The sequence below is a fragment of the Candoia aspera genome, chromosome 1, assembly GCF_035149785.1.
Source record: "Candoia aspera isolate rCanAsp1 chromosome 1, rCanAsp1.hap2, whole genome shotgun sequence".
Taxonomy (NCBI): Eukaryota; Metazoa; Chordata; class Lepidosauria; order Squamata; family Boidae; genus Candoia; species Candoia aspera.
In genome coordinates, this window is record NC_086153.1 from 304,123,763 (window position 1) to 304,150,631 (window position 26,869).

The following is a 26,869-nucleotide window of genomic DNA, read 5'->3' on the forward strand; positions in this document are numbered from 1 at the left end:
GAAAGTTGGAGGGTCAGTTTAATTTTACTTAAGTGTCCTTAGCATTTTTCAAGATGGAAAGACAGTTGTCTGAAGATGGCAGACAGTTATATTTAGATGGCTCCATCAATTACATCACTTAGCTCTGCCAGTCGCTAGTTGCCATTTACCCTACCAGCAGCCACCAAAAATAACCATTTTACAGTAATTGTGTTTCCTTACCTCTTATGTCCCAATCCATGTGGGTTATGTAACTGGAGGCTCCCTTGCAGATCCCAACCCTTTTACTGCTCATTACATTGTAGATATCTACAAGACTATCATATGATGCTACAGCTAAGTACTTTCCAGCACCTGCAATGCAATTATAGGGAGACAAATACTTTCACATCATTTTCAGTATTCTACTGTTAAGTGCCCTCAGCAGGTACCAACATCTGGATCACCTTGTCTAAGCTCACATGTTAAGCAGAGCTGGGCCTGATTAGTACTTGGATGAGACACCACTGGGAATACCAGAGATGCAGGCTAGCCCAGGAAGTTGAAAAACATCCCAGCAGAAAGCAATGACAATTCACATCCGTTGCCAAGAATACTGCATGGATGTGTTCATGAAGAAGTCACTGAATCAACCTTGACTCAAAACAGACTATTTTTTTTACTGTTAACTGTTTTTTTCCCCCAAATACATCATAATCTATGCTTGGCTAATTTCCTCTTTCATTAATACAGTTGGGGAGGGTATTTCTGCAAAATCTGGATTGCCTCACATTTTAATAAGTATTTTTCTTTTATAATTTTAAGTGGATTTTCCATATGATTACCTCACAATTAATGGTGACCGTATCAGTACATGGATTCACAACTGCAATGTTATTGAGAATCTCATAATTTTAGATGTACACTGACGATATGCAAAGCATTAGCACTGAGAGAAGAATGAACGAAGTAAGAATAAATGTGATAAGGACTGCAGATAGTTAATTAGTCTTCAATGACTCTCTAAGTTAGAAGTAATTTACCACCAAACTCACACAACCAAAAAAGGTATCCTTTGAGTTTTGAAAGTATTTTAATAACATTTAATAAGTATTTCATGAAAAAAAACTCTGTGTCTGAACTCTGTGTCGAGTTCAGCTCTTGGTGACTTCATGGATATGCCCCTGCAGAGGTTGTTTCCCCCTTTCTTTTTTCGTTTGGCAACTAAAATATTTAGTTTTGAAATACAGATAATTATGTGACTCATTCAATGAAATTAACATAAAATGTCCTTTCATCTCATTCATTGCTGAATGTCTGTTTTCCCTAATTAATCACTATTACTTCCAGAATATCACAACTAAATCTAGTAAGAGATCTCTATAAATGATTTCCATTCCACAATAATTTCAAAGGCTAAACATTTTAAGAGTGTAACAAATTCAATTTTGGGTACAGTGGATTAACTGATCAATGAAAAATAATTAAAAGTGATTACAATGTCATTTCAATTGTATTATGGACAGAAAATTAATATGGAGGGATGCCCATTAGTTCACTGGCCCCACCCACTTTTCAATGCAGCTCTTCCCGTACCACACAAAAGTCAGCGTAATCCTTGGTTGAAAAAAATGGCCACTCACAACTGGCATAGACACAATACTGAGTTAAATGGACCAGTACTGTTTTAGCATGCTCCAGTGGGTATGCAACGCTAACACACTAAAGATATTTCCTGCTAAAGGTGTGAATCTTGATGTTTCCCAGGTTTTTGACTGTGTGTGCATAGATCCTCATGCATACAAAAGGAGCCTGCCACTGTAGTAAAATGCACTCTCTCTCATAAATGCTCATTTTCATTCTTCCGAACATAAAGCACTACTATCATCGGGTGTCACTTTATCTGAAGTCAATTACTTACCAGGAGAAAATCGTATTTCTGAAATAGCATCCTTCCTGTGATGAAAAGAAACAAGATCCTCCAGAGTGTCTGAATTTACCATTAAGAAACTGCCATCATTAAGACCTACTGCCAATGCCTTTCCATCAGGTGAAAAACAGCAACATCTTCCCCCTGCCAAGTACAAAAGGACATAGTTAGTTCTGATAAGATGGCCTACGTCCAATACTTTTGCTGGTAAAAACAAATGCTAAGCATTTAGTAACTGCTCAGTACTTTATTCAGAAAGAGTCCAGCAGCACCTTTTGCGTCATACTGAAGACATGGGCTGCAGCTTACTTCATCAGAAGCATCAGACTGAAAGCCCAGATGCCTTCAATAGGTTTTCAAGGAGTTATTGTGAACAAATGCCTGCTCCATTATATGTACCAGCCTTTGATATTCAGAAGTACATTAGGTATGGAGGCTTCGGTAAGTGTTTATGGTTAATTCCACAACAGACCTTCTTCTATACATTTTCTTTTTCATTTTTTTCACGTTATATTAGCTGTTCCATAAGTTAATTCTCATTCTGTGAAGTCCACGCCTGACCTTGTCTATACATGGAAGTAAAGCAGAGTTAGACCTGCTTAGCATTTGGATGGGAGACTACCAGGAAATATGAACTAAACCAAGAAGTTGAAAGTATCCAAGAAGAAGGTGATCAGGGCATGAGTGACTGAGCATAGGGACTCCTGGTCCAGGAATGGGCGCAACTGGCACACAACCCGAAGTTGCGCAAAGGTGCTTCTAGCGATGACTGCCACCTGCTCATTGAGCAGGAGTCATGAGTCCAGAAGTACTTCCAGATTGCACACTGCCAGTGTCCCTCCATCCAGAACCAAATACAGTAAATACCCAGATCCAGGTGGACACAAAACCCAAAGCCATTTAGTCTGGTCAGGGTTGAGCTGAAGCTTGTTGTTCCCCATCCAAACCTCCACAGCCTCCAGGTACCAAGGCAGGATGTCAACAGCATTGCTTATTCCACCAAGGGTAGAAATATACAGCTGGGTATCATCAACATACTGATGACACCTCACCCCATGGCTACTATGATCTCACCCAGCAGTTTCATGCAGATGTTAAAACAGGAACAGAGAAAGTACCAAACCCTATGGCACCCCACAATGTAGGGTGCCTCCCCCCGCCCCACATGTGCTACGCTTCAAGTGAGCTGTCCTCTGGCTAGTTATTCCAACCAGCTCACCCCGCAAATCTCACAACCTTCCCCAACTTCTCATCAGCTATCCCCATCATTCCTCTTCTACCCCTCTAAATCCTCCCTGATAACACTACCCCACCTCCACTCTTTCTAGAGCTTAGGGAAGGCAGAATTCCCCATACCTTGTTCTCTCACTCTAGGCCCCTTCTCAGCTCAATCTCCCTCTCTTTCTTCCAGACCTCAAGTGACACTCTGCAGCTAAAGATCTTCCTGCTACTAATGATAGTACGATCAGCGCTACAGGCCTATGTAATACCCCAGGCTTCGCAGCAGAACCCACAGCTGCCACAGAAAACTTGACTGCTGCCAGATGCTTTCATCCTCTGCTGATAGCCCAGCCTTTCTGGGTGCTGCCACTGCACAGACTTCTTGCCATGAACCCTCAGTGCTGCCAAAACAAAGGGGAGTCCAGAAACTTCAGTCTCTGCCTCTCCTCCTGCCAACTGCTTCTCCAACAAGCTTGCAAGACCCTGCACCAGCTGATCCTGATCTCTGCTCTCCAGTCCCACACCATCCTGGATGCTGGTAGTGCTCTGACTTCCTTCTATCCCAACTTCCTGCTGTCATTCATTCATCCTTCTCTTCCTTTTTCCAGCTTCACCTCACTCCAAATCCCATTCCTTCCAATTCTTGTGCAATAATTATACTCATAATCCTTCCTATCATCTCCTCCATGCACCTCCAGTATCCACTCATGTCACTCTCTTTCTTCCACTCACCATCCGACTTCAGCACCATTCCCTCTCCTTTTGCTGCAAGACCGCCAACCTACCTTCTAGCCTCACTACACCTCAAACTAGTTAACGCAGACCTCCTCCACCTTTCCCAGGGGACTACAATGACACAGATCTCTCTTGCGAAGCACATCCAACCGCTCCTCAGTCCCCAGGACCTAGGGACCAACATGTCATTCAGACGTCGTTTACATCAAATGTCTCTTCTTGTGCAACTGTGACTCCAATACCTCACTGCCAAATGTGTCGACTTATCTAGTCTTCTCTGTATGTAAGAGAAGGTCATCAATAAAAAGATCACATAGATTATTTCTGGAATTTGATTACTTAATTTATTTTATTGTTTTGCAAAAGCACAGAAATATTTCTTCCCGAAAATCGAAAACCCGCAATGGGAAAAATACCCAGATTTTCATGCAGCAATAGACCTAACTTCACAAATGCATTTATTTACTTTTTTATCTGTCATATTTATATGGCCGCCCTTTCCACAAACAAGTGACTCTAGGCAGCATACAACAAAGCTAAAAAACAATATACAAAGAAGTATTAATATTATTATTAAAAACTTTCATGCAAACATTGAATGGAGAATGAAAATACAGGTAGTCCTTGTTCAGCAACTGCCTCATTTACCGACCGTTCGCAGTTATGACAATGATGAAAAAGTAACTTTGCGACCAATCCTTGCATTTATGACCTTCTCAGGTCTGTAAAGCAAAGGAAAGCTGAAGTAACATCATAAGCTCAATCGCAGTTTCACTTAGCGACTGCTTCACTTAATGACTGAGTTGTTCGTCCCAATTGTGGTTGTCAGATGAGAAGTACCTGTATCCCTGCAAATCCGATCCCCATCTCTATGGCCAATATTAACAACCCACAGAGAAACTAGGAGGATATAGTATATAGTAGAATTTGTGAAAGGCAAGCAATTCACAAGCAAAGCTAATTTGTTTTGTTAAGTTGCCCTGGTAGCTCCACTAAAGTAAGCAAAGTATTTCAGTAGTTCATCTTAGCATTCTGATTCCATCTTTTAAAATTTAAATTCATTTTGTTTTTTAATACTCAAGAAATTGTCATATGTCACTTAATTGGAATCTAGGTAAAGTGCAAAGATGTAGATAAGATTGGAAAAATTTAAAAAAATCATAATCTTACCCTTCTTCAGTTTTCGAACAGCTAGCATACAGTGGCTTGGTGAAAGATCCCATATTCTTAAGGTTTTATCTTCACTTACAGTGGCACAAATAGGTAAATGAGGGTGAGAAGCTAAACCCCAAACATCTCCTTCCATATGACCCTGTAAAAACAAAATTTGCTCTGCAAGTCAACAGCTGATAATGATGCAGTTATAACATGGGCCTTTGGAAAAGAGCACTGAACACCTTTGGAATATTTAAGCATGTTATGGGCATCCTTACAAAATGGCTACCATAGTTAGTGTGGCCAATCACAAAACATCCATTTAGTCAAAGGAAAACTAGTAAGATTCCTCTTTTCTAACCCCCTCTTTTTTCCAAAATGTTCTCAATCTTTTTTTGGGTAGAAGGGCATATGTCCAAACAAGGCACTGGGCTGGAAGTATCCCTAATTTTCTTTTCTAAGAATACCTCTGGGGTATTTCTTGGAGTCAAAAATATTTGAGGTTGGAGCTTAGCTTTGTAACATACCCATTTATTTTAAATTAACATTGGAAAAACAAGTCAAGTGAAGCAAAGAGTTTGGCATCTGTCATCAGGAACATTGTGCCCACAAATGCCATGTTTGGAATACGGGATTTAAGACATTACAATACCATTTTCTTTCCATCCTCAATATACAGATTTTCTTTCTTTTGCTAAGGTGATACATGAGGGGAAAAGCAAGACATCGATGAGCCTGTCAATGCAATTTCTCAATTTGATTCAATTTGATTTTTTTAGTATGGCTGTTGTTATATGGATTTGGGCACCATTAGGTCCTTATATTATTATTTGGCTATTTTGAGGGGAGTTTGGGGGCTGTTTGTTTATTTGAGCTTATATTTGCTGCCCAGAGTCACAACTGGAAAAATGGGTGGATATATAAATTGAATGAATGAATGAATAAATAAATAGATAAGTAAGAATCTTCGTTTGAAATTCCATGGGATGATTTTTGATAGGACAGGGACAAAGGGAACACAACCCTATTATTCAGGTTATCTCAGAGGTTTTCAGTGCCATCAACAGTGGTGTATGTTTGAAAAGATTATTTGAAGTAGTTAGGATTTATAGTAATTCCACTCAGTACCAGGTAGCCATTTCCAGAAAGTGGTGTTGGGGGATTTCTGTTCAACTTCATGTTTATTCTGTGGAGTCTGTACAGCTCTATTTTATTTCTCATGCTGATTAGCATCTACACAAAGCTACTGGATGAGATCATTAAGACACTTAAGTGCCAGTAATATGCTGAGGATATGCAGCACTACAGCTTTATTTCCTATAGGCATATATACATTATCATTGTTATATATTCAGCAGTGGAAATCCTGAGTCAGTGCCTGGCCATGGTAACAGACTGGATGAGGGCCATAAAGCCAAAGCTTAATCTACCTAGAGGTGCTATTAGTGCCTGCTTTATCTGTCCAACTGAAAGATGTTCAGCCTGTTCTGGATGGATTGCCTTCTCCCCAAAGCATCAAGTTTATGCTTGGAGATATGTCTAGATCCAGCATTATCATTAAAGACACAAATGTTCAACGTGGCACAAAAAATGCTTTTCCAACCTAGGATGGCAAACTAGTTACATCTCTACTTGAATGGAGATAACACTTCTTTTGTAATGCATTCCTTGGGTACCATTTGTTTAGATCACTGTGATGATACACAGGGTTGTTATTGAAAGTCCAAAACTTTCAGTAAAATACTGCAACAGGAGTATAGCATTCATTGAAATTCAGTCTTATAAATATATTACTGTATTGTACTGTCTTAGTTTATTGCTGGTCCCAAGTTATAGTTTAATATGCTGGTATTAAACTATACCAACTTATTTCTGAAGGAATTTGTTTTTATATATGTTCCTACCTGTATCCTGTGATCATCTTCAAAGACTTTGTCTGAATGTCTCAACAGAATGTGGTAACACTGAATTGTTTACCATCACAAAAGGAGTAAAAAAGGGTAGCATTCTATTACCATACCTGTTCAACCTACACACTGAATTTTCCTTGTGGGCCACTGATTTGGCAGAACTGAAAGTTAGAGTCAAAATTGGTGGAAGGAATCTCAATAACCTGAAATATGCAGGCAACACTGCCTTGATGAACACAACCCCAGAAACTGAAGACAATCTAGAAACAATCATTCTAAAAGTAAAACAGGAGATTAAACCTTCAAGGCTTTCTTTGAACTTCAAAACAATTAAGATTATGTCAACTGGAAAACTAGAAGAACTTAAGATAAATAATGAGATGATAGAAATAGTTGACAGCTACAATTTTCTAGGCTCCAGAATTGATAAAGTTGGTAAATGTGCAAAAGTGATTCAAGGAAGACTAACAGTGGGTATAGAGGCATTGAACGGATCTTGACAAACTCATAAAAGACTAAGACATTTCAATCAAAACAAAACTTAGAACAGTCAGCTCAGTGATATTCCTGTTACGATCCCTTACAGATGCAGGAGATCAATACTGCACAACAGTAAGAGAAAGAAAATTGACTCCTCTGAGCTACAGTGCTGGAAAAGACTGCTTTGCATTCCTTGTACAACTAAGAGAACCAATCATTCAATACTAGAGGAAAAATAAGTCAGAATACTTATTAGAAGCAAGGAACATGAAACGAATTATCATATTGTGGACACACCATGGAGACTGATGTGCCCATGATAAGAAGGAGGAGGAGAAGAAGCCAACAGTACATAGAAAGAATACTGAAAGCCACAGAAATGCACTTGCAAGATTGCATAATGTGGTGAGAAGTGAATGGCTTGGAGAGCTTTTATCTACAGAGTCACCAGGAGTTGGCTACAACTCAACAGAGCATAAAAACAGCACAGCAATAGTTGGCTGTAAGCCACCATCAGGTTTTGAAGGGCAACGTACACATTTTTGATTTATTTATATTTATGTAAAAACACTAGTAAGTTAGTTTAATACTGAAAGGAGAAGCAAACTGGAAGGAAAAAAAAGGTGGGTTCCATGAGGTATCTTTATATACAACCACACAGCTATCATGTTATTTCTAATTCACTACAATTTCACTTCACTATTTTAACATTCCAAAACTTATACTATTAAAAAGGAGTGGCTGTTTGTTAATATTTACCTGAACTAGTAAAGTTATTGGCCCACTTTTATCAACTTCCAATATTTCACCATTCTTTGTGCCAACTAAAATATGACCGTGTCCTAATGATATGGCACGGATAGAAGGATTATCTTCTAAAAGGAGACCTAAATGGGTAAAAGAAAAATAAAGAATTCCATTTGAACAGTCATGGTATAAATAAAACCAATTTATTACTGGAACATCATATTCTGTTTCTTATGTTTAACATAATCATGACTTGAAAAAATACATTTTTTTCTTATTTATCTTTGATAATCCAATTCCTATTTACTGTGAATTGGTCTAACTGAACTCACTGGGACATATTTCTACAGACCTGTATAGTGTAATGGCATAATTGCTTTTGCCCACCCCACCAAATCGAACAAGGAGGGCATGCTCTGGGTCCCTTCCATCAAACAATGCCCTCTTGTTGGACCCTCAAGTCATGCCTTCTCTGTGGCTGTGCCTACCCTGTGGAGCAGCATTCCACCAGGGATCTGAATGGTACTGACCCTGTTAGCCTTTTGTAAAGTTCTGGAGAACTGGCTGTTCCCCCAGGCATTTGGGCCAGGAGATTAGGTGAACTCTGCTGGTGATGTGGCTTTTTGTTTGGGAGGGTTTGTTTTAACCAGGGCATCATGAGTTATATGCTGTTATGGTGGCTTTAATTTTGGTATGCTGCCCAGAATCACTGCTGTAAGATGGGTGGCTCTATAAATTATTTAAATACACACATACATACATACATCATTTTTAAAGATCTATTACTACTGGATGAAAAGTCTAATAAACTGTTGTTTATGAAAATGTCCACACTGAAATTGAGAACATTTATAGCACTAGTGTACACATTTCAGAGCTCAACAAATTCATCAGTATTTAAAAAAAATAGCACTTTATATAATTTATTTGTGAATGATTAAAATAAATATTTAATATCAAAAGAACATCTTCTATATTTTCCTAAAAATTATGATTTTACTGCCTAGTACTGCAAATTATGCTTTTGTGTTACTTTTCAGTATCTGCATAAAATGTTCAGGCACCATAAGAAAATGGGAACACACTGAGTAAAGTAACAAATATTTGAATCCAATTGATTCTTCTTTTAGTTGTAGAGCAGGAGTTGGCAACCCACTGCCCAAGTGCTGGATGTGATCTGCCATCCAAAGTCATCTGGTCTGCAGCCCCAAAAAGAAATATATCCACCTGGCCCATAAGAGAGAGGGAGAGACCGACCATCTGTCCATTTGGCTGCTCTTATGAGTGCTCGCCACCTCCTCAGGTAGCCATTTTGGCAATGCATTCACCAGCCACCTCAGCACGGGCAGAACAACAAGTCCCCTACTTGGTGCTGCCAAGAGCAAGCCGTGAGGCAGAGAAGGATGAGGAAATGGCAATGCCAGCACGGCCTCTGGCCCCTACGTGGGAGAAGGTTGCTGCAGAGGCATTCAGAGATAACTTAGAAGAAGGAATGCAAGAATTGTTATGAGAAAGTAAATGGCAGTTCAGTCATGAGAATGGAGAGGGCATGAAAAAGAGACTCAAAATAAACTCATCTTGCTTCTGTTTGGTATAGGATGGGACAGAGGGAAACTCTGGCAGGCTTTCAAGATTCTGTTATTATACCCTATAACAACAGAGTTCCACCAGTCTTTGAGGTGTCTGATTCAGGACCTGGCCTGCCTCAAAGTTACATAGTAAAATTCAGTTCCAATATGACCCCTTTCACTGCATGAAATCAGACATAGCACATCATGGGAATTACATGAAAAGCTCTCAACTACTCAGAAGTCCCACCTGTTCCTCCTCCCTGCTTTCACACTCTTCAAAAATTTCCAGCTGAATCAGATCACAAAAGTCATTATTTTAAAACAGTAGAAATTAAGTTTGTATTACAATAATCTAAAAAACCTTCAAATTACCTTTGGAGCCTGGGGCTAATGCAGTTCGTTTGATGGCATATGTTTTCAGACACCGTTCAAAGCTGTCATCCCAAAGAGCCACAATTCCGTCTTTCGCCCCAGTTACAAATCCCTAAAGTGAATGAGAAATAGAATATAAAATATATTCTGTAAGTCGTGATTCTACACAACATTGGAATATTATTTACATATTATACTTGTTCGTTCCAACAACATAAGAGACGGCTTTATACATGGACTCCACCAGATGGACAACACCGAAATCAGATTGACTACATCCTTTGCAGCCAAAGGTGGCAGACATCTATACAGTCGGTAAAAACAAGACCTGGAGCTGACTGTAGTTCAGATCACGAACTTCTTCTTGCACAATTTAGGATCAGACTAAAGAGATTAGGGAAGACCCACAGATCAGCTAGATATCAGCTCACTAATATTCCTAAGGAATATGCAGTGGAGGTGAAGAATCGATTTAAGGGACTGGACTTAGTAGATAGGGTCCCAGAAGAACTCTGGACAGAAGTTCGCAACATTGTTCAGGAGGCGGCAACAAAATACATCCCAAAGAAAGAGAAAACCAAGAAGGCAAAATGGCTGTCTGCTGAGACACTAGAAGTAGCCCAAGAAAGAAGGAAAGCAAAAGGCAACAGTGATAGGGGGAGATATGCCCAATTAAATGCAAAATTCCAGAGGTTAGCCAGAAGAGATAAGGAATTATTTTTAAACAAGCAATGCGCGGAAGTGGAAGAAGACAATAGAATAGGAAGGACAAGAGACCTCTTCCAGAAAATTAGAAACATTGGAGGTAAATTCCAGGCCAAAATGGGTACGATCAAAAACAAAGATGGCAAGGACCGATCAGAAGAAGAAGAGATCAAGAAAAGGTGGCAAGAATATACAGAAGACCTGTATAAGAAGGATAACAATATCGGGGATAGCTTTGATGGTGTGGTCAGTGAGCTAGAGCCAGAAATCCTGAAGAGTGAGGTTGAATGGGCCTTAAAAAGCATTGCTAATAACAAGGCAGCAGGAGATAACGGCATCCCAGCTGAACTGTTCAAAATCTTGCAAGATGATGCTGTCAAGGTAATGCATGCTATATGCCAGCAAATTTGGAAAACACCAGAATGGCCATCCGATTGGAAAAGATCAACTTATATCCCCATACCAAAAAAGGGAAACACTAAAGAATGTTCAAACTATCGAACAGTGGCACTCCTTTCACATGCCAGTAAGGTAATGCTCAAGATCCTGCAAGGTAGACTTCAGCAATTCATGGAGCGAGAATTGCCAGATGCACAAGCTGGGTTTAGAAAAGGCAGAGGAACTAGGGACCAAATTGCCAATATCCGCTGGATAATGGAAAAAGCCAGGGAGTTTCAGAAAAACATCTATTTCTGTTTTATTGACTATTCTAAAGCCTTTGACTGTGTGGACCATAACAAATTGTGGCAAGTTCTTAGTGGTATGGGGATACCAAGTCATCTTGTATGCCTCCTGAAGTATCTGTATAACAACCAAGTAGCAACAGTAAGAACAGACCACGGAACAACGGACTGGTTTAAGATTGGGAAAGGAGTACGGCAGGGCCGTATACTCTCACCCTACCTATTCAACTTGTACGCAGAACACATCATGCGACATGCTGGGCTTGAAGAATCCAAGGCTGGAGTTAAAATCGCTGGAGGAAACATTAACCATCTCAGATATGCAGGTGATACCACTCTGATGGCTGAAAGCGAAGAGGAACTGAGGAGCCTTATGATGAAGGTGAAAGAAGAAAGTGCAAAAGCTGGCTTGCAGCTAAACCTCAAAAAAACCTAGATTATGGCAACCAGCTTGATTGATAACTGACAAATCGAGGGAGAAAATGTAGAAGCAGTGGAAGACTTTGTATTTCTAGGTGCGAAGATTACTGCAGATGCTGACTGCAGTCAGGAAATCAGAAGACGCTTAACCCTTGGGGGAAGAGCAATGACAAATCTCAATAAAATAGTTAAGAGCAGAGACATCACACTGACAACAAAGGTCCGCATAGTTAAAGCAATGGTGTTCCCCGTAGTAACATATGGCTGCAAGAGCTGGAACATGAGGAAGGCTGAGAGAAGGAAGATAGATGCTTTGGAACAGTGGTGTTGGAGGAAAATTCTGAGAGTGCCTTGGACTGCAAGAAGATCAAACCAGTCCATCCTCCAGGAAATAAAGCCAGACTGCTCACTTGAGGGAATGACATGAAAGGCAAAACTGAAATACTTTGGCCACATAATGAGAAGATAGGACACCTTGGAGAAGATGCTGATGCTAGGGAGAGTGGAAGGCAAAAGGAAGAGGGGCCGACCAAGGGCAAGATGGATGGATGATATTCTAGAGGTGACGGACTCGTCCCTGGGGGAGCTGGGGGTGTCGACGACCGACAGGAAGCTCTGGCGTGGGCTGGTCCATGAAGTCACGAAGAGTTGGAAGCGACTAAACAAATAAACAACAACACTTGTTCATATTTTATTCCATTGCAACAACCCTGGGTAACATTTCTATTGCTGTCTTTATCAACTATACAGTCAGGTCTAGCCGCTTTAAACAATATCATTCTGCTTTCTTCTTTTCTCAAGGATAAACATTCCCTATTCTTTTAGCCTCTCTTCAAAGGAATTTGTTTGTATTCCTAGAATTTTCCTTTTTAAAGTGTGGTACTCAGAACTGGACACAGGATAATGTGGAGTCTGACCAATGTAGGATAAAGTGAAACTATTACTTATCATGATTAGAATATTATATTCACTGATGTAATCTAAAGCTAATTGGCTTTTTTGCAAATTCACCACTGACTCATACTGATGCAAAGGTTTCATAATTTTTACAGTTTATTACAGTACCTTTGATTTATACCTTTTGAGGATGAGTAAAGGGAAAAAAGATGAGAGATAGTGGGCATGCCTAATCTAACTTCTGGGCTTGAATGCAATAAAATCAATTTATAGTCAATAATAAGTTACTCACTTTTTCTAATGCATGCATGCTGAACAATGGGCCATCATGTGCTTTTACTGTTTTGATGAGGAAAATATCTCTCCATATACATACATCTCCAGTTGAAGTTCCAGAGAATGCCATTTCTTCTGTCCAGCCATAAACTGCACACATCATTGTATCAATTTTCCCCACTGGACCCACATAACCCTTTTTTCCAATTAGTCCACCTCCTTAAATTCAAATAAAACAAAATTATTATATTTGACCTTGAACATGTTTTTCTAAAAGAACACAGAAAGCATTTTAAAGTAAAACGCAACACTGACTTTAACTTCTTTTTCTTACTTTTATTAATTACAATGAATAATTTGTGCTTTCTTCAATTGTGAAATCTTGGACAGGCTACATATAGGATTTAGTCTTAAACCATAAAACACATACAACATCAAAAGAATTTTGGCTGTAATCATATACACACTAGAGAAAAAGCAAAACACAATTAGAGGGATTTATTGGTAAAATTATTTACAATTTTAGTGCTAATATCTGTTTCAAGGGATGCATGGAAGAGAGATTGTACCATTCAGTTCTATAAATATCTACTAGTCGTACACACACACACACACACACACATATATACTGTACTGAATGTTATTTTTAAAATGCACACTGGCCAGAGTTGTTATAAGTTGGGCAGTCTATATGTGATTTATTATTTTTTAAACAATAATTATTTTGTTTATAAATGAAAAATAAATTTGTTTATAAATCACATTTATAGGCCACTCAACTTAAAATGCCTCTGGCCAGCATACATTGTAAAAACAACATTCAGTATAGTAAAAAGCCAAAAGAAGGAAAAAACCTGGGGTCTGAAACACTCATGAATTGATAACATTCCTCCCAGGGCACATAATGCCTAGTCCTGTACCTGCATAAAGAAACCAGGTCTTCAAGGCCTGTTTAAAGGATGCAGGGTAGGGGCAACTGAAACCTCAGGGGGAATGTTGTGCCTCATACTCCAAATCCCTGCAAACAGTCCAGAAGGATATTATGCTCTATGGTACTAAAAGCTGCCGAGAAACCGAAAAGAACCAGGACAATTGCACCACTATTATTCTGGCTTCACCATAGGCCAGTGATATCTCTGTACTATGTCCTGGCCTGAAACTTGACTGAAAAGATAATCTGCTTCATCCAGGACCTTCTGAAGTTCCAACCTTCTCAACCACCTTCTCAACAACCTACCCTAAAAGAAAAGCTGGAGATTTCCAGTATCCAGAAATTGTCCAGTATCATTTGGTTTGGCAATGGTTTCTTAAGAAGGGTATGTTCCAGGATTGTTTTGTTCCAGGCAGAAGTAGTATGGAGTAATGGAGAAATGGAGAAATAGCCAAGGACATTAGCAACTGAAGGTAGGCAGGAGAACATTGTGGCATTAAGGAGGCAGGGAGGTTGGTGAGATATGTCATGTTCAAACAATGAGGGAGGAAAGGAAGGTACTTCTAAGATTGAGGAGGTAGAATTTTAATATTATAGTTACACTTAATAGACAAACACACACACACACATATACTCATGCTTTCATTCACACACACCAGCAATGCACCAGTGATTTCTCAAAGAAAGATGCCATAACCAAGCACTTGGCAAGTCTCTGTCATAAACAGGGAAAGCTCTCTCGGCCAAATCTTGCATCTTCAGTACATAAAAATCCAGCAAAAAAATTCTAGCCAAAGAACTTTCTCCTCAAAAGAAGATTTACGGCAACAGGAAATCCTAACTGATCCCAACAAGTCAGAACCAGAGTTACATTTTCTCACAAAATAGCTTCAGTCTGGGAATGAGAAAAGACTAACTGGGAAATATGCCTGGCTCCAGAAAAGCTGGTGAAACAAGTTCAATGAAGACATATCCCTTACTGCAGTTCTGGGAGGCAGTATGTTCACCTATAGAGGGAATATTCCCCTGGTCCAGTGTGTTTCCTAAGCCCTGGGCAGACATAATGTAATTCCACATATCTTAGCCTCCTTTGGTGGTTGTATTTAATATAGTTACAAGCCTATGCACATAATAACATACATTTTCACCATTGGCTCAGTGTTACCTGAGCCAATGGTTACCCTCACACTTTCTCAAAAGCATTTCTCAAATTATGTTCAACAGCCAAGGCAGCTTGTTATGGGGTTTATCTTCATTCACCCCCAAGTGAACTACAGTGGTCATATAAAAGGGGAAAATAAAATATGATTGACATAACTTGATAATTATTCAAAGCAATTTAAAACATGCTTTAAAATATTGTCCTTACCTGCTCTTCGCCAGAATTTTATGTGTTTAATTCCAGCTGTAATTAGTTTATCAGGCATAAAGGGGTTAATTTTAACAACAAAGATCTTGTCTTTACTCCCCCTAAAATAAAATTAAAAATACTTTCACTTTCATATGGGAAAATACTTTCTCCATGCAATAAAGCTGAGACAAAACAACATCTTCAAAAAGTATTTATATTAAAATACTTTTATATTATATTTCAAAATTAGAATTTGACATTCTTCATTTTACTTTCTGCAAAGACAAAATAGAAAAATATAGATTTTTGCATAATTCTCTCCAACATAAAATTCTTCTTGTCCTGATATATACCTTTTTTCACATTTCTTTATTGAATGATGTTGTTCCCCCATCATTCTAATTCTTCTGGATGTTTCCTGGTATACTGGTCATAAGGTTTGTTAAAGAGGTAAAGGCATTTTGAATTTCTGATCAGGAGCCAAAATAGCTATTGCTCTCTGAATTTATGCCATGAGGTAACCAACCATAATTACTCTAGTGCCCCTGATTATATAGCAAATTATATAGTTTTCTACTTCTACTTCTTCTTTTTCTTCCATTATCAGTGCTATTAGGGATGGTAACAGAACATTCCATCAGTCCACTGCTAAGAGTACTGTTTATTGTGAGAAAAAGCTAAGCAAAGTCAGACTTGGTTAGTACTCACTGGAAAACTGTTGTACCTGAAAATTTCAGGGTTATAGCTAAACTAAGAAGTTAGATAAATGTGAGAACAAGGTAATATTTAACCCATATTGCTGCCAATAAAACTATAGATATATTTACAGTCATAAGAAGTTGAAATTGATTTGAAGCAACCATTATTTTAAAAAAAATCAGCAAGCACTCCTTTCTATAAAAATTTGCCTGAAAATACTTTTTTTCATATGTAGACCTTTTCAGTGTCCTAAATTCCCTACCTTGTGAGTTATTTGGCAGTAGGGGCTAGGCATTATAAAACAGACATTTTGTCTTCTTCAGATATTGTCCCTGGAAGCTGAGCCCTACAAAGAATAACTTCAGATCCCTGATTTACTTTTCTAACTTAACGCTACTCTTTTCCATCTCCTAACAACTGGAATGCCTTCCATGTTCAAGGTCGAAATGGAAATTAATTAAATTGTATTTCTATTTTTCTTGACCAACAGTGGGTATTCTCTCTCTCTGTCAGTAGGACTGTTCACACAAAATAGAGACTCTCATGGCTTCTCCTTCTACCATTAAGTATGAGTGACAGGATGGCAGCTTGATTTTTTCCCCGTTTTCCCCTTCTCTTTCAGTACTTGAAGGATGGGGGTTCTTTTTTCCAAGCTTATTGAAAAAGTAAAAGAATAGCTCCCTCCTCTTTTGAGAGCTACTAAAGGATTGACCTTGCCTACTTCTCTCAGTGTTTGGAATGCCCTTTGGGGTCAAAGAAAAACCCTAGATTTTTTCCATGTCTTTCAAATACATCCGGTTAGATGCATGCATTCCATATACAGGTAATTAAAGACATAGACAGCAAATTTAGTTAAAGAGCCTTTTCATCTGCAAGAGGCAGATTCTGAATCCAGACCTTAAAATTCCTTGTTCACATTCTAGGCTTTTTTCACATCAGCATGCATCTGTAGGCACAATAATGTATTTTTAAAAAGTCTGAAAACATCCTCCACCCATTTAAAAAAATCCTGACTGTAGTAAAATATGACTTATGCACCTTAATCAGCAAATGAAAAATTACTGTTCTTCAGAATTCTGACCATCATACTGATGATTAATCATAATGGGTTGTACTAGCTTCCTTTTATCTTGCTGAATGTTTACAAGTGGACCTAATGTATATGTAAGGCCTAGGAATATAAACACAGTAAAGCAGATCAGATATAATTTGTATAATTCACCAACATCTGTGATGAGAAGAAATTTACCATCCTATTGTGCATTAGGTGATAATTCAAACTAGGCCAGAAATTTCCTGCTTCCTACTTTTTATTACGATTTCAGTATCACTGTAATACATGATTATAGTAACATAACAGGGTTAATTTTTTACCTTACTGCTGAAAGCTTCTCTCCTTTTCTCCAATCCCAAAGAATAACAGTGTGATTGTCATCTATTCCAACTGAAGCTAACCGTTTGCCATCAGCTATACAACAGAATAATTATAAATCATTGTTTTATAAACAGCAAAATACTTAGCAAATTATGACAATAAATATGGGGACATTCTTAATGTCTAAATTCTCACTGTCACATATTTGCACTTTTATTTTTTTCAGTTACACTCCATAATTTCAAGGCCTAAAAGTTCACTGTCATTTGCATGTGGGCTGCTTGATTTTCCAGATCTACCTCTCTACACTTTCAGTAAACTGATTAATAATCATTGTCTACTATTAAAATGCATATACTGTATTTCTCAGGCAAACCTAGCTTGTTTACCAAATTTCCTAATAAACTACTTAGACATTCCAACAGTAAAATACTTCAAGGATGGCTAATATAATTGCAATATACAAAAATGCAACTTAAACTCAATAAAAATGGACAAAGAATAAAGAGTAGCAAAAAGATTGTATTTCAAAGCTTGTTGTAATGATATAGATCTGCATCCAACAAACAATTAAGGATACTTATATATCTTCTCATATTTGTACACATTTTGAAGGAGAAAGCCACACATTGTAACTGATGTAATATCAATGCAGGCAGAGAATTGGCAGCACTTCTGATGCTGAAATCTGTGATATTTATTTTAAAGAGACAGTACAAAAATCTAATGATTTCTCTAATTCAGTCATATGCCCAATTTGAAAAGATGTACTTTTTCAATCTTACCATTTTAAAAAAATGTTTTTCTATAGCAGTGAAATATATGACAGCAATTATGCTCTTTCAATAATCTTTTCATAAAATTTGGATCATTCATCATTCTCAAGTAGTATTTTCACTAGCTTATTTTCAATTTTAACCACCTTCAAACAAATACTGGTTATCTATATCAGTCCCAACTAGCTTCTAGGCAGGCAGTTGTCTCCACTTGATGATCAGAGATTCATTTCAGCTCCTTCATCCTAAAAGACATACCCTTCAGCAGGGCCATCAAACATCCAAACTTTTGGGAGGGATGGGGCTCATAAGGATAGGCAGTGAGAAACTGAGCTAACACCATTATATATTTGCTGAGCAGGATCCAATCCCAGTGATTGTGAAGATGCAAAAGACAGCTTTCTGATTCTATCTTTCCTCACAAAGTATCAAATACGGATCTGCCCGTAGAATCAAGAAAAGAGTGTCACATTTATATAGTTTACAGTTTCACAAAAACATGATAATCATACATACCTGAAAAGTCAACAGCACAAACACCATACTGGTGATAGCCCTTTAATACTGACAGTGGTTTGATTGTCTCTGTATCCCAAACATGGGTTGAGCAATCCCGGCCAACCTTATATAAGAGATTGAGCACTTGAATATGATATATGCTTACACATGCAGTTATAAGGTTGACTTCAAAAACCCAAAGTATATAACAGAAACCATACTAAAGTTTCTAATTTTTCTATTATACACAATTCCTAACCATGCCATCCATTCATATTACAATATTTTAACTCAGATAATTAAATGAAATATTGTTCTGTCATAGTTGAGAAATCAAAATTAACTTTTAATTTAATTTAATTTAATTTAATTTAATTTAATTTAATTCAAATAATTTTTAAAGAATTTTCTCACTGTATTTTTATCATCAAATTGTCTTCATATATAAGCAATTGGACGTAACAGCTTCCAGACAGATGCCAACAACTTGTAGCCTTATTTCTTTTCTTGGACCTGTTGGCAGCTTTTCACACTATGATAGCCTCAGGGAAGCCTGGCAGGAACTGGCCTTGGGATGACTGTACCTCGGTCAATCTTGTCCTTTCCATCACATTGGTCCAGAAGATGGTACTAGTTATTTAAAGAATTTTATCAGGCTCTTCAGCCCAAAATACTCCCAGAGCAGCTTATATGCAATCAACAAGGGGAAAATCCCTTTCTTTGGACTGTCCGTTGAAAAGACAGGAGACAAATGGAAAAGAACTGAAATTTAGAGCAATTACAGTTTTCCAGATGAATGGGGATTTTACTGAGGTTTATGTTTAACTTTCTTTCTTTCTGAACTGGATAGTTCTCTGCTGCCCAATTTCTCTTCTGCTGTTTCTCCTCCTAAATTAAGTTTATTCAGGTTTTTCTCAACAATACCCAGTTTTAAAATAATGGTGGTGATAAAGTTGTTTTATATGATTATATTATTTCTATTTACCCCAGGATTTAGTTCTTTTCCTTGTCTGCAGTATTTAATATCTACATGAAACTGCTGGGAAAGGTTAACTGTCAGTCCAGGAGGCAGCATCATCAATATGCAGATGATACTCAGTTATATATCTCAGCCCTGGGATCAGTGGGAAGTGCAGCTGAAGTTCTGGTCTGGTACATGAAGGCTGTCAGGGCCTGAATGGGCAGAAACAGGCTCAAATTCAACCCAAGCAAGAGCAAGTGGCTGTTAATTCAGAAGCCCTCTAACTGCAGGACACTTCCAACTTTAATTTTCAATGGGGTTCTGTTCCCCCAAAGAGAGGTGGCTCACAATTTAGGGATTCTCCTGGATTCACAGCACCTGCTAGAGGAACAAGTGGAATTGATGCCCAGGAGGGCTTTTCCCAGCTTCAGCTGGCTATGCTAGTTGTAGCCTTATTTGACAGAGACTCACTGAAGGCAGTCACTCATGTCCTTGTTTTCTCTTGGTTGCACTACTGTAATTTATTGTACATGGGACTACCCCTGAAGACCACCTGGGAACTTCAGCTATACTTCCATATTACACCAGTGCTGAGGGAATCCATTGGTTGCTGGTTTGTATCTGGGGGTAATTCAAGGTGCTGACTGCTACTTTTAATAGCCCTATATGGCTATGTGCCTGTGTATCTAAAAGACTGCCTTTCTCAAACTGACTGCCCCCCCAATCTGGGTGGCCAGAGAATGCCTGCTGAAGGTCCCCTCCTACCAGGAAGCATGGTCCATGGGGGCAGAACAGCAGGCATTCTCTGTGTGAACTCCCCTCTTTTGAAGTTAGAGTTTGTCCCCCCTAAAGTGAGGAAGACTCCTACTTTCATGTCCTTCTAGAAGCCTGCAAAAACTCAGCTGCTCAAGAAGGCCTTTTGAGTCTGATTAATATGGAGCCATCAGCCCAGTGTTAATTCTTGCATTCTATATTATTGTGATTATTTTTACTTTATAATGTGTTTTAATTTGTCAGTACCTGTACATTCTCTAGAGTCTATTTGGATTGAGGCAGTAGATAAACTGTGCAAATACGTAAGTAAATGTTAGCTCAGCAAACAGAGCATTGTTTTTTCTTGGGATGATATTGTCTGCCATTCCAATTAATGTTGGAAATTTTTTGAAAATGAACTTTGTAAGGTATATTATGTTACTGAAACCATTAGGCCAACAATTTCTAACAATTGTTTAGAAAACAGAAATTGCTCCATTTGATCATAGGCATCCATAGAAAACCAAGATGATATCAAAATGATGATGCTTTCAGGCCAACTCATGCAAATGGCACTATTGTATAAGGGCATCATGACATGTGATGTCAGTATATAAGTTGCATCATTTGCATCAGGCCATCAAGACGTATGTGTCATCTTTTACCTCCCTTGACCCCACCACTGTCATCTGTGCAATGGATTCAACCCACTGGTTCTAATCAAGCAGGGGTGCATCAATGTATGTTATGAAGCTCTGCGTATGTGGCTGCTTTAGTATTTTTCCGTGTAAAGCATGCAGTGGAGAAGCTCCTACAGGTACGCAGAACAGTTCCCTTTGCAGGAAGAAACATGCTTCTGATTTCCAGCCACTGCTATTCTTATATAGCCCAAGAACAGTCCAAGATAGCTGTGTTTATTATTTTTTCTCATGTATCACAACAAACCCAAACACATTTTCTATAGCAGGAGATGTGTCTTTCACAGATGTAGATGCATATAATACAGATATATTAAATATTCCTTTATAGACTTACTGCACTGAAATAATGCTAGATCTCTAGTTCTCCTACCTGGCCTGTAGCCACATAGTCCTTTAGGGGGTGAATAGCAAGGCATAGGATATCATCATCATGACCCAAATAAAAGCGCTGTGTGTTTTGCTGCCGATTGTATACTATGCCAACTGCTGCAACATGGTACACAATTTCTCCAGTCTGAGTGTAAAATAAATTACTCCGACAGTCATAGCCTCTGTAACTAATAAAACAACATGGAATTAAAGTAACATGTATTTTTACATAATACTTATATACATGCATACATGCTATTCCTCTTCAACATAAGCCACATTGTAAAAAATGCAGAAAAAAGAATGAGAAGCAGAAGAGAAGAGAGAAGAAAAGGAAATCTAACCAAGTTTAGTTTACACCAATACTATTCACCATACCTTTCTATCCCTATTTTTGCTTTCACCAGGTTCATACCCTGCCTCTTGTTCTCTAAGCTTCTCCCCTCTCTCTTTCTGAGGATCTCATCAACTTCATCCAAACATTTCTCAATCTTCCTCTTCCCTTCAAACTGTTCTTTCTTCTTTCATAACAGTCATTCATTTTTGTATGCAGTCCATATTCATTTATCACCCATTCATTCTTGACCATATTTCTTTCTATTTTACCATACATTTAAGGACCACCATTCCCACTGCATTCAGCTGCCTTTTTGGTTTCTCCTGGCATACTGAGTTCTCACTTCCATGTAACAAAGTGAGTGGAAGCACATTCCTATATACAGCCCTAACCAAATTAGGTACGTATCATAGAATAACAAATCAAACTAAGTTATCTCAGTAATTTTCTTTTGAACTGTTTGCCCTGTTTAAAAAGGTTAACTAGTTAAGTTCTGTCAATGTAGGCCTCCTTCCTGATGACTGTTGGGACAACACTCACTATATTGACCTGTTTTTAATAATAACTAGTAAATTTTCAATGAAAAGCTACTTTTTGTAGAAGAAATATGCAAGCATATTATGTTTGCTTAATGTGATTCATATCAGCTTCCTTCTTCAAATTGTTATGTTAGATGTTATGTTAGGTAAATTGCCGAAGAAATCTGAGAAAGTACACATGGGCAAAATAATACTTTCCCCCAGTAGTATAGTCCCATTTGAAATAAACCCATGAGGCTAATAATAATAATAATAGTAATAGTAATAATAATAAAGCAGGACAGCCAGTCATAGAATTTATCTTTGAGGGTCCAAATCTAGATAAGTAAATAATAGGTATTGTTTGCTTTTAGGCAAAAAAAGAAAAAAAAGTGATTTACATACCCATGAACAAAATGTAATCTTATACTATTGATTGGAGCCCTCTCTCTTCTTTTTGAGGCTGCAGTTTTTCGTTTTTCTTTGCATTGCTCTTTAAGCTGAGGTAGATCTTCTTTGTAAACCTTAGCAGAGAATACAAAGGTTTTCTTAATTGTGAGTATTTGAAAAACAGATCTTCCTAAGGAATAGAAGCAAATGGCCAGTTTTCTTACTGTCTATATGAACAGCATATTGGATATAGTTGCAACACTATTAGATATTGCAAATAAATTAATTATAAGAATAAAGAATTATGAGTACTTTAAAAAGGAGATTTTTCTGTTGGTATAAGTACTTTGTACTGTAATAGCTGAAAATGCAAATGGTTTTCTAGTCATAAAAGTCAAGAGCATAGTAAAAAAAAAAGAGACTAAGACTAAGGTCCTAAAAAGGACCAAACCAATGACAACAGTTACAATCTGCCCCAGAATTGAAAATGAAGATACTGGTGGAAATTAATGTAATCTTACAATAAAGATAGAGCTAGTGCTCCTGGGTGTGCTTCTTATCTAGACTACCTCGCAGGGCTAACAAAAAATATCTCCAAGAAAACTGCATGTATTTGTCCAGGGAGACATCAGGATTCACACACATATTTTCACACACATTGATGCCCAGGGAGACATCATGATTCTCTCTCTCTCTCTCTCACACACACACACCATCATCATCAACAGCCATAATGTCTGATATAAATTCTATTTTTTTAAAAGGTGTTTTTTAGTGGCAGGCAGTAATTTGATCAATGATTGCTTCCTATCTGAATACTGCACATCTCTACTTTTTCTTATTAAAATTACAATGTATAACATACAAACTCTAACTATCACAACAGATGAAGTGACTAATTATAAGTGTTATATAATTACTTGCTTTCTGTTGTCATGTCAAAGGTTAATATTAAATACTTGGGGTAACAGCTGAAATTGCTTTTAAAAGTCAAAGGGATATGGTTAAAGAATAACCTAGCTATATATAGCAAGTGCATTTCTGTATTTTTAAAAAATCTGTTTTTGAGGATAGTAAAAAATTTATCCAGTGATACAATGCTTCAGGGGACATAATTTCTGGGACCTACCTTTAATTGTCTTCAATTTGGAAGAAGCTCCATAGACACTCAATATGACATGGCTAGATAAGAACTTTTATTGATACTAGAACAAAACCACTTAAAGCAGTTAAGTTTAACTGCCAATATGAGAGTGTGGTCCCTTCTTATATCCTCTGTTGTTTAAATTGGGCACTTCTTCTTGTCTTTTCCATGGCTTAGCAGAATCTTGCTTTGTGCTTCTCATGCTCGCTGCTAGGTGGCACTCAGGTATTAACGTATGGTACTAGGAAAGTCTAGCACCCAACATCTCCAGAACCAACTTCTTTTCCATATTCCAGCCCCTCCCTCCTCTTGACTCTGAGCAGCAGAATGGCATAGGTTAATACCTGTCGTCGATAAGTAATCTGAGTCTCTTGTTCAATTTCAGAGTCCAGCTCTGGAACGTCAGATTGATCAGAATCTGATTCTTCACTATTGGAGTCAACCAGGCTTTCTATAATAAAAATAAAATGTAAAGAAAATGCTGAAAAAGTAAAATCAAATTCAAGTCAAGAAGCAGAGCAATCTTATACATACCCCCAGAGAAGCAAGTTCTATATGGAGGGCCTTCAAGTTATGAACATAAGGGTTCTCACACCAGAAAAAAAGCTAGATAACCAAAACGTAAAAGATTGGGAAACAAGCAGCTCCCATGGCTGTTGACTCAAAAAAGACGGAAGAAGATGCCCAGGATTCCAGGGTGCTGTTTTGTGGAGAACTTCTTCAAACTATAAGGCTCCCTAATTCACTGCAGTAAATTTATGTCTGCTTGAGAATATGGAGCAGAGAGAGGGTTTAAATGTTATAAATGATACATAGCCCTGAGATCTAGTTTTCCCTTTCACTACTCCTAACATTACAGGAGGACAGCCTACCCTTGAGATTAACCAATATCTAAGGGCAGAGATTGGGGGAGATAGGCAGTGGGGGGAATTAAAGGGCCCCTGCAGTCCTAAGTGCAAAGCACCCAAATTTTGATCATGTGACCACAGGGGGCACTGCAATGGCCGTAACATCAGGGGCCAGGCGTAGGTATCATTTGTTCAGTGCCGCCATAACTTCAAACAGTCGTGGAACAAACCGTTGTACTGTAACTTGCAGACTACCTGTAACTCAGATTATGAACCAGCTAGCTCAGCAGGTGGGACAGTATTTGCCACAAGCAGCAATTCCAATACTACTCTTGGCTGAAGACCTCACAGTCGTTGCTGCTGTAGTAGCGGCCATCCAATATTAAGCACTTGCTTTCCTGTCTGACAAGGATGATTGGAATCCTGGCAGATTTATTACTTTCCTCATTCAATGTGAATTATACATACAGCATCCCCAAGGCCTGAGGATTTTCTCACCAATTGATCTCATGTAGGATTTATATTCACCCTGATTATCAAGGGAGTTGCAAAATGGGCATCCCCTTGTTCCTGAAATAGAATAGCCTGGACCTGGACAACTACAGCAAGTTTGTGACTCTTCTGAAAGTTATATTCAACAATCCCCTCAAACAGATGGCTGCCACCTGCAAAGTCCACCGCCTGTGACAAGGTACTGTAAGTGCTCTGCATGATAATATACCACTAATGAATTATTAGCTCAGGATGTAGACTGGAATGATGGGGGCTTAATCAACTAGTTTGAAAAGAGACTATGAGATGAAATACTGAACCACTTTAAAAAGAGTCCATTGGACTTGGGTGGCTAATATATTCAAATGAATGAATGAATGAATGAATGAATGAATGAATGGCTTTATCTGCCTATTTTACACCTCTGCAAGTGCTCCTACCATTTTTGGTAAGAAGGATGGTTTCTTCTGCCCAGGATTACCTGCTCCAGAATTCTGTAACCAGTTAGGGATTGTCTTCCTCTCATTTCTGAATTCCTGGAATGGCTACAGAATGCATATTCTTTTAATCAAGATGGATCCAACTAAACTTAAATTTTTTCCATCTTGGAAATCTTCGCCTTGCCCCCCCCCTGCACTACTAAGAATGTATCAGTTTTATAGGTGTTGCCAATTGGTATTGTAACTTTATTCCTAATTTTGCTATTCTAACTGCATTGTTCACTCATCCTACCAAGAAAAGGGTTTTCTTAGGTGGGTTTCTGAGGGATAAGTGCTTCTGCTACTCAAAAATTCATTCACTTTCCAACTCATCCTCTGGATTTCGCATGCCTTGCCCCCACCCATCTAATTGCTGTTGGAAACCAAGTTTGGCTTTCAACCATATCTTCTCCCTCCACATGACCTGGGTGCCAAATTTTGGAGACCATTTCATGTACTGACACAGATCAACCCTGCTATCTGCAGCTCCCAACCACACTGAAGTTACTTCCTCTTTTACATCATACTCCCAGTCATAGAATGCCATCCCTTAATAGTTGTACATCTCTGACCTGCCCCCTCACCTCCTTATCAGTTGGAGAGGGCAGAAGAATTTAATGTGGAACATATTTTTGGATTCCTGATGCAAGAAAGGCAATCTGGAATACATGTTTATTTAGAAAGTTAGCCCTTCTTAGAAAGACCAAGAGAAGCAGCAAAAGATGTCCATAACTTTTGCCTTTTTGGGCAGTTCTATTTGCAATACCCCAACAAAGGAGAGAAAGTTTAATTTTTGTATCCAGTATGAAGCCCTGGCAATAAGATAATTTAAAGGTGACAAAACCTGATTTTATCTTCATCTATGTGTACATAAAGTTTATATTATATTTTATTCTCTCCCATTCTAAATTTATTTTCCAGTTCTAATTTAACCAGTGTAACATTTATACATGACTAAATAATGTAAAACACATCTCAGAATGGAATTATGATAATCTAAATTCCTTACCCAAGTTTTCATAATATTTTATAAACAAAACCCTTAATCTATTAATATGATGAGAATACCGCAATTTCTTGTACTGAGTAGATGAAAACGGACTCTTCCTGTGTTTTATAAGAAAGGCCAATTAAAGGCTCTTTAAAAGGATAGTTTTAAAAATTATTTTATTGTGATTAAAATTATT

The 26,869-nt window shown here is 38.1% G+C and overlaps 1 protein-coding gene across 4 annotated transcripts in view; it reads right to left on the reverse strand.

The window, feature by feature from the left end:
• The window catches only part of EML5 (EMAP like 5), a 93,673-nt gene that overhangs the window by 38,767 nt on the left and 28,037 nt on the right, over positions 1-26,869 (reverse strand). For all 4 annotated transcript variants that reach the window (XM_063290209.1, XM_063290205.1, XM_063290206.1 and 1 more), the window contains exons 12-23: positions 24,208-24,314; positions 22,735-22,853; positions 21,476-21,662; positions 18,709-18,814; positions 17,416-17,509; positions 15,361-15,461; positions 13,077-13,279; positions 10,080-10,191; positions 8,149-8,276; positions 5,015-5,156; positions 1,880-2,032; positions 202-333 (exon numbers count right to left, since the gene is read on the reverse strand). In XM_063290209.1, coding sequence (XP_063146279.1) covers positions 202-333; positions 1,880-2,032; positions 5,015-5,156; positions 8,149-8,276; positions 10,080-10,191; positions 13,077-13,279; positions 15,361-15,461; positions 17,416-17,509; positions 18,709-18,814; positions 21,476-21,662; positions 22,735-22,853; positions 24,208-24,314 — 1,584 coding nt within the window. The remainder of the gene's footprint in view (positions 1-201; positions 334-1,879; positions 2,033-5,014; positions 5,157-8,148; positions 8,277-10,079; positions 10,192-13,076; positions 13,280-15,360; positions 15,462-17,415; positions 17,510-18,708; positions 18,815-21,475; positions 21,663-22,734; positions 22,854-24,207; positions 24,315-26,869) is intronic.